Source organism: Merops nubicus, unplaced genomic scaffold (assembly GCF_000691845.1).
Source record: "Merops nubicus isolate BGI_N331 unplaced genomic scaffold, ASM69184v1 scaffold2585, whole genome shotgun sequence".
Lineage (NCBI taxonomy): Eukaryota > Metazoa > Chordata > Aves > Coraciiformes > Meropidae > Merops > Merops nubicus.
In genome coordinates, this window is record NW_008611418.1 from 2063 (window position 1) to 11536 (window position 9474).

General features: G+C 36.5%; 1 protein-coding gene across 1 annotated transcript in view; it reads right to left on the reverse strand.

Annotated features, from left to right (window-relative positions):
* Positions 1-1918: 1918 nt before the first annotated feature.
* GPR123 (G protein-coupled receptor 123) overlaps positions 1919-9474 on the reverse strand; it is a gene marked incomplete at its 5' end in the record, with an annotated part of 51275 nt that continues 43719 nt past the window's right edge. The window contains 2 exons of the mRNA XM_008941200.1: positions 1919-3140; positions 5819-5914. Coding sequence (XP_008939448.1) covers positions 1919-3140; positions 5819-5914 — 1318 coding nt within the window. The remainder of the gene's footprint in view (positions 3141-5818; positions 5915-9474) is intronic.

Below are 9474 nucleotides of genomic sequence, written 5' to 3' on the forward strand. Positions count from 1 at the left end.
TTCCCACCTGCAACACTGCAGAACACATTCATCTGACTTACATGTTTTTATAACATTCTAACAATTATAATTATCATCTTTATGTACACTAGTAGGAAATGCATTCCTACACATATTAAAAAAAACAGGTAGAGACTAATGAACTGCTAATAAAATAATAACAGGCTGACATATGTGAAGATTTCTGCAACATATATACAGAGAATCACAGACTGATGAACTCTCAAGGGAATTTCCTATTTCCTCTCTGCAGCAATGGAGCAATTACACAGCCTGTGTTAAGACATGACAGCAGACTTTCTCATATGGCCATACAGAATTGTGCTTTTTCACTTATTTATGGATGCACTGCTCACTTTCCACTGTAGGCATTTTTTCTCACAGATCTATGCTCCTTTTCATTTTCTGCAATCTATTATTAATCTGCACCCCTCCTGTCTGAAAAAAAAAGTGGGTTTATTTCTTATAGGGATAATTGCGATGCAGTTCTGTACTGTGAGTTGATGCTTTGTGTCCAGATGTTCATGGAAACATGAAAAAAATTTCTTGCCAAGAGCCTTGTTAATAGAGAATGGTAGTGACCCTAGCATGCCCTATAATTCAGCAGAAGTCATGAACATAAAGAACTTTTGTGAAGGTCAAATTGCATTGAGGGATAAAGAGAATCTGAAATTTGCTAGGAGAGGAAATGAATTTTCAGAAAGCAAGTGGTGAAATAATAGATGGACTCCTGGAAGGTGTGTTTTTGGAAAATGACTGAACTTTCTCTTTCCTGACAACTCTGGACTACATTAATTGTGTGACTAAACAGACAATATCATATATACAGTGTCTCTGAACTAGAATAAGCTACTTTAAGAAAATGACTGTAGTCCTCAAAGAGTTAATGGTAAAACTACTCTGTCTTAACAGACGTGGAAAGGTTATCATGAAACAGCTTACAGATTTGTTCAAAAGGCATACTTTACAAAGAAGTGTAAAACTTGTTGAGACAATTGCTATTACACTGCACAGTGTCACATACAATGAGTAGTGCATGCTCTGTAAAGACATTAGAGTGGACCCTTATCAAAGCTATCATATAACCTTATACAAAGGATTGTGCCACTTAAACTAGTGCAGAGTGATTTCTTTTTCCCCGTAGATTTATAATGTTCTAGATTAATATCAATAGGGTTTTTCACAGCCTTGTACAACACTTTTTTTTTGTTCTTTTTTTTTTAAACACACGTAACACTAGAAAACAGCAAATGGTATATCCTGACATATGTCATGCAAAATACAACCTATACAGCACCATAGATGTAACAGAGACATTACCTAGCACTTCTCTCCAACAAGAAAAAGGACAGAACAGAGACTGTACATTACACGACTTTACAGGCCATATGCTACAGAAGATTGTTAGAGGCAGTATCGCTTTTGTAGATCTAAAAAGCTGTAATTTTATAAAATCCTGTTTATAATTTCTACCATAGTCACTTCTGATTAAAATCCATGGCACAGTAATAATATTTTGATACAAAAATAAATAAGTAGAAGTTTAAGATGCTGATATGTTTATAAAAACTGTCCAAAATTACTACAGAATTAAAGCAAAACCAATGAATAAAAATGATGTATTTCTAAAGAAATGTTGTTCTGTGTAACAAAAGGATATTGCCTCTCATATTCAATTGTCTAGACATAATTTTCTAATTATCTTTCAGAATAATTTTATAACTTTCAGTTAAAAATAGCTTCACTTCAAAAACTGTCACAATCTCTCTTTTAGACTCTTACTAAGAAAATGGAAATAAAGATGGAAAAGCTGTGCAATTTGCTGATGAGCTACACAAATGTCATCTTATTTCGTTTGGAACAAAACCAAAGGTAATGATGGTTTTAGGTGAAAAAATACATTATGATGGCCCATGAACTACACAGTAGTTTCATTTTTCCAAGGGCCAGTTTTGATATTTCCTGTACTATCTGAGCTGTATATCATGGCTTCATGCACGTTTCCCTTGAGAATTCCATTGTGATTTGTCGTGTTAAATGGCAATGACTGTGTCCGTGGGTGCATTTCAAAATGAGCTGGGTGGTGCACAGTGTCACTTTCTGGCATTTTAGCACAACTATATATTACAGTACTTGCATCGCTGCTTTCGGGCTGGTTGACAGTAGGATATGGATCGCTTTTTGAACAGCAGGCCCGCCTGTGGCCTGACTGGCTATCGTGCGTACTGTGGGGACTGTCTGTGTGTGAGCTGTGAATGCTGCCATCGATGCTTGAAGGAATATGATAGGCGTACTCTCTTTCACCCGCAGATCTGTGCCGACTGAAATAACGTGGCTTAGTTCTGCTTTTCAGACATCTATGAATGTGCATATTGGGTCTGAAGGTTCCCTCGTTGTGGACATGAATGTGGGCTTCATCATCAAGTAGCTGATCGCAGTGCATTTTCGCACAACACGGTGTCACAGGCGAAAGGCAATTCACGTGGTTTTGAACCGCTTGTAGGTTAGTAAGTTTGCAGTGGCTAGCTGCTGGGTGATTAAACACAGCCGCTTTGTTCGGACACGGTGACTCCTGAAGACAAGGTGCATGAACTTGAGTGTCGCCATTGACATTAACCTTTGGGCGCACATTAACTTGGACAGAATAGGTGTTTCTTCTAGACGGGCAACAGGACCACCAGCAATGCCACACGTCGTCTCGTTTTGCACAGTGATGGATCAGGATGAAAAGTCCCAAGGTCACACAGAAGGCTCCATAAAGACAGCTAAATATCATATCCAAGAAATGACCTTGAGATACCGCAAGTGCTCCAAAGGTCCAAGTGGCAGTAAACAGGAACAATGTGAATGCTGCAGCTCGAAGCTGAGCCTTAAATGAATGCTCATTTTCCAGTAAGGAAGAAGAAATCATGGAGCAGGTTGCCTGGGGAACAGACACAGTGTCTGTAATATGACCATGGCCCACCTCAGTACTTGGTATTCTCTGTGGATCTTCTGTCTTCTCCTTTAACTCATACTTGCGTTCAGGATGGCGCTTCAGCTGCACGTACGTGCAGAGAAAGTAAACACAGGTGACTAGCACAATGAATGCCACTGGCCCGTAAAAAGCACCGAGACTAGGCTCCCATGCCATCCAGCAACTGAAAAATGACAAAAAAGAGAGTCAAGAACATTTTATAGTCCACATTAGATATGACGGACAACCGATTGATGTGAACCTGCGCTTTCTGACTAACTTGTACGGCGCAACACTATCTCAGAAGTTTGATATGTCTGTTGTGGAAAAAGGGACTGTGTCTTTAATACGAATTAAGCTGAGGCATCACTTTCGTATTTTTTCAATAGAATAAAATGTCTAGTGTAATTTACAGGACATTAAAGCTGAAAATTTCCAAGAAATGTAGGTCAGTTTAGAATCTAGAATTGCAGCAAAATATAAAACCATTTCCATCAACCCTTTTTTCTACTATTAAAATTGTCAGTGCTAATACTTTGATTAAAAAGCAAACGAGGCATCGTTTATACAACCTGTGTGAGCAATAGAAATATAGATTTTAGATTTTACTGTAGATATATTTTTTAATAATGTAGATATAGATTTTACTAGTCTGTAGCATCAATGAACTTCGACACAAACTCTTAAGCCTGAAGATTGTTCTTATATAATTTTCTTGTTGCCAAACTAGAGAACAGCCTGAGTAATAAGTATAAGCTAATATAGCTGTTATTAGGTTGTACTCTAAATATTGCCTGAATTTCTGGAAAGGGGAATAAATTCCTTACCTGTTGGAGTAGGACAAGAAGTAATGGACTTAAACTGCAGCAATAAAAATTTAAATTTGTTTTTTCCAAAAAGTTTCCTAGCTATTAGGACAATTAGAATAATAAGTTCTTGGCATAAAGTCTAGTCTATTCATTATGGGAGCATTTAAAGCACCTCAGATAAATAACTGTCAGGAATGGTTTGGATATAGCCAATTTCCCACTGAGCCAGAAAGATAGACCAGGTGATCTGTCATGATCCATTAGAGCTCTAAAAGTGACACTGCATGACAATTCATACTCATTTAGGTATGTGTGATAGGTTTCAGTCCCTCCAATATAGAACGGAATTTTCTGATATCGCATTCTTGTCAAGCTAGGAATTTTCTACAACTTACTATAAAAAGGGCAGAATTAATTTTTCTCCTAGGCTGCGAACCTCTCAGCTAAAAAGAGGCTGCTCCACTGGGTATTTATCACAAGAAACTGCAGAATAAGTACATTAATTTTTTAAAAATCCAAATCTTAAACAAAAATATATACACATTCATTAATGAACTTAGAGACACTCCAAGTATATATTTTCCTGTCAGATATGCACATGAAAAGACTCGCTGGAAGATCTCTGTGAAAAGATAGGTAAGTTACCACCTATATTTAATTGGCTAAGCTACATGAATACTTGAAGTACAGCTGAAGGCTGCATATTTGATCCAAAGTGAAGAATGGAATGTTCCCCAGTGGAACAGTCTCTTGGGATGCTCTTAATTCAAGTGGAATCTCATTGCGGATCACTTAAAGAATCCGTTTTGTCAAAAAAAGTTCAAATTTGTGCATCTCCATTTACTGTACTAATACTATTAAAAAATTAATATGGCATATAAGTCACTATGCTGTTGTTGAATTAAAAGCTTTTTATTCTGCCTTACAAACATCGCTCACCTGTTTTCTGTACAGACTGTGGTACCAAGTATTGATTGGCTATGATTAAAGAGTTATAACTTCTGCAACTGTGCCAAAATGAAAAATGCATTCATGGACATAAATAAGTTTTTTAACATAGTGTTGATTATAAGTGATTGTCTAATTGGATGTTTGAAAAAATATATGAATATGAGTTAGGCCCTAGGCAGAATGAACAGTTAGCCATGGTATGTACTAATTTATTACCTGAATTTAAATTTCAATTACCTATAAAAATGCCTTTAAGGAGCCAAATGCTCTCTCACAGGCCATTCTCCTTTGTTTCCACTCTTCTTACCCAGAACCTAACTAGCTTCAAATATATTACAATAGATGCTCAAAGCAGTAACTAAGAGTGATGTCCTCTAGAGTACTAGTGCTGGCAGAGTACTAGTGTATATATTAGTGTGCCAATCATTTCCATGCTGAACAGAATGTATTTAACTTTGCAGTCTGATTCATTTTCTGCCTGACTTTTATGGAAAGACTTATAGTACTTCATTGATATTTCATGTCATGAATTAATAATGATGTGATACCTGTACAGCTTGTGGAGATATACTGAAGACTAACACACTAGTACAGTAGAGGGCTGTATCAGGATCGCAAGACATTGTGTCTGGAACATTTCTAGGTGGTAAAAAACCAAAATAATCTGTTTTTAAGGGAGGGATGGGAGTAGAGTAGGGGAAGGAGAGATTTTTAACTTGTTCTTTTTTCACATAATCATTTGTAAATTACTTTAAATAAGTAATCTGAAAGATATTAGTTCCAGGTATATAATGAATTGAAAGTATTCAGTTCATTAGTAGCTCTATTAAATATGCCATCCATTAGGTATTTTTAATATTCTTTCACTTACTAAGATGTAAATGAGAAGTGATTCTTTTGACAGTAATGGAGTCAAATTGACAGAGGTGAAGCAGCAAGCCTCAGATTAAGTCATTGTTCTTTCATAGCTATTATTTAATAAAATTTCATAATAAACATCATACCAAATAGCATGCCTGTACCCTTTATGAAAACAGTTACATTTATCACCATAAGAAAGAGTCTTTTCCTTAAAAGTTTTATGCTAATAGTTTATACTTACTATGGTGCATTGCCTTCAATCCCATAATTATTGATATTGGTTGCTGCTGTAATCCCACATATAATAAAAGGAACACCACCACTAATCAGGTAAAATCTGTTGAGAGATAATAACTGATATTTTAATTTGCCTCACTTGTAGTCATATATTGCTTTTAAAATAATTGTACCTTCTAGAGTTATGTTTCTAAAACCAGAAAAGCAAAGAGTGAAATACTGTCACAATAAACATTGTACTTTATGAAGCAAACAGCTGAAAGCTTAATATTTATATGGACCAACTTTTAACAATCTCTTGATTTACATCTTTAGCAAATGCAATTACTATTGTAGTCATATGGAGAACAAAACCTTGTCTAAGGAAAGAACCTGCATCCCAGATAAAGTTCACCTAGATATTTATACTTAATAGTTATTAAATATGTAAGCATTATAAATTAAAAATATTCAGACAAACAGCTGTATTCACTTTAACCTGAAAACGTTACCAGGGAAATTCAGTAAAATCACAGAAACAATTTCCTAACTCCTAGATGACAAAAGAATTCAGTTAGGCAAAGCAAAAAGTGCAGTCCACTTGGCAAATTTTTATTTTTTCTGCACAGAGGAGCAATCTGGAGGAGTCTGAAGGATTAAATACCCCTTTGCACACATCACCCTTTCCTTCACTCATTCAACACCAAGCCTTGCAAATGCATTAAAATGTGGGGGCCTCTAAGACCTCAGCAATCTTCATCTTATAAATATCAAAGAAGAGTGGTAATCTAAATGTTAATCTCTCTGTAAAGACCTGTATTTGAAGACTAAAAACATATAGGGTCACACCCCTTTAACCAGTTAAATGCCACTGAACTACTTGGAAGCAGCAGTCATTCTATGGTACGATCACTAGGCTACATTAAAGTCCTAGGGGATGTCTCACCTAAGTTGGCATCCTGCATTCAAATTCAAAGCTCAGCAAAATAAATCATCATCATATTTTCCAATTATAAAAGCAAAAGACAAAATTATGCATGGAGCACAGGACTTCCACCACTGTGGTCTCTGAGGTGGAGTGCATCAGCCCAGTGCATGTGAGGCTACAGCTGGAAGGAATGCTGCTTAAGGACAAAAGGGAAAATGCTCCACCAAACCTAGAAGCTCAGCTGGTCCTCTGAACATCCTGACTAATTTCCTAGTTTAACCAATGCTTTTCTGTCAGGAAGTTAGTTTCTTTTCCAGTCACTCCTCTGGTGCAGGGAGCAATATGCTTCCCAACCACTGCTATTATATTGTCTATCAGGACAAAGAGGAACCTGATAATGTGTGGGACACATTCTGACCAGAAACTGGCTATAGATTTCTGTTATAAATACTGGGAACTTTCACAGTTATTGCAAGGCAGGATTTTTACAGAAACAGAGTTATAGTAAGATAAATCAGCATTTAAATCAAACCCAGAATTAGTACTAGAATTTTCTAACCTATTTTCCCCACCTCCTTCCAAAACAGAATTAGAGACCAGGTCTCACAAAATTTCATGTCAACATTTAGAGTCAATTTTTGTTCTAGGGGTCTAAGCTGTTAAAAGAGCAGAGAAAAATCATCCTACATAGTCATCAAAAAGCCCTTCAGATTTTACAACTTCAAAGTCATGAGGTATATATTTTTTTCTTCAAACTTGGCTTATTCTGTAGAACTCAAAAAATTCCAGTGAACAAGCTGCCTCCTTATAAAATCCATTCATTCGCTGCAGTTTAATGACTGTACAATTCTTTCGACTTGAGCATGTTGAATAAGCTAACTTAATAGGTTATTATTATTTTTTAACAAAGGCATGTTCAATGCCATTTTTGAAATTCAGGAAATGACTAGGGTAAGCAATGAGGCATAGAAAAGTTAATCCAAATACATCTAAAAAATAGTAAAGAGCAGAAAAATAGGAATAGAGAAGCAAGTATAGGAAACTGCACTTCAAACTCATCTGAAGTGATTACACTATAGAATTTATCCACAATGTAACCTATAATTTCATTTTTTGCAGTGCTGCCACTTTTCACAGATTTGCTACATATATTTAAATCATATCCTTATCTAAAGTCTCAGACAAGCTGGTATTTGGGTGTTAGACACTTCATATGTCACACTTTCAGCAGGCTGCTGAACACTACAACACTAACATCAGATATTCTGGAACTTCTGCACTTTGCTACACAGTGCTTCAGAAATGTGGCAAAATCTAGCCAAATTCCTGTGTTGGTTCAATGCTAGGAGAAAGAAGATACATTCTAGAAATGACATCAAGTGAAGTCAGACAGTTTCAGTGTACCTGAGGTGCACTGTACTGATATGTAGCACAGCCTACTACCTACCCTGTCTCACTGAAAAAAAATGATGAATCATTTGTATACACTGTCAGTGTCATTTCTATTTGCTATTTTACCTTTTTTTTTTTTTTTCAGTGAGACAGGATTCCTGAAGAGTGAAGGGAAAAAATAGCTTGCCAAATAGAAGAAAAAACAACAGAAGAGGAATGGGATTAAAATAGAACAAAAAAATGGAAGTTAAGTTCTTAGAGCAGGTGTGCATACTCTTGTCCATTTGTGTGAGCTCACAGATACTTTATACAGCATATAAAGAAGAAAAGACCATACTGGAAAGTCACCAAAGAGAAGAAACATGGGTCAAGAAGATTCATATACATGTTATTTGTGAGGAAGTACAATTAAAATGAAGAAATTTAGACCAGTCTTTCCAAATATTAGTTTCTATGAAATCATTAGTTTTTATCAATTTCTTCTTTTTCACTCAGATGAGATAATTAGGACAAATACTTTTGAAGAAAAAGCTGAAAAAGAATTGATAGGACATGAATAAAAAGTGAAGAAAGTGCAGATAATAAATAGCTGTCTCATATTTCTAGAAAACCTTTTATATCTAAGAGAATCAAAGGGCTTTGTAACATTAATTAATTTAGCCTTACAGACCCCCGTGTGGTTGACAAACATTATTATGCCTATTGTACAGATGAGAAAACAAGCAAGGAGAGATTAAGTGTTCAAGGTCATGCAGAAAATCTGTTTCAGAATGAGACTTCTTAATTCCCATCCTGTGCTTAAACACAAGGCGCCTTTATTATTGTAAATAGGCAAATCATGACACACAGGAATCTTCCAAGCCAAAGAAACACGATTGCCTTTCCTAGTACAAGCAGGAGCAAGAAGAATATAATCTTATCTGAAGGATACCTTAGTTAGGGTGGTTCGCTCCCAGTATTCACTGAGCCTTGCCAATGACTGTCTGCCCGTTTCTGCCTACAAAGCCTGGCTTGTGGAGGAAGAGCCCACGTGTGCTATTCCCTGTGCAGCCCCAGTACCAACATCCACTGCTATTTCATAAAGCACGGCCTGGGCACGTACACAGAGTAGATTTTCCAGACCAGTTAAAGCAGTCCGAGAGTAAGGGTTGTAAGTGGAAAGATGCTGGGTTTTGCTGCCTTTGCTGCTGCAGCCAGCTTTGGGTGTCTTTCAGCCATACAAGAGCAGAAGTAAGAGGCAATGCTCCTGTCCAGTAATATCCATTCACAGAACAATATAAGGCAGTACAGGAAGAATGTACCTTGTAGACTGAGAAAGTACATGCTTTTCCACCACTCCTCTTCCTCCCCTCTCCCCCCCC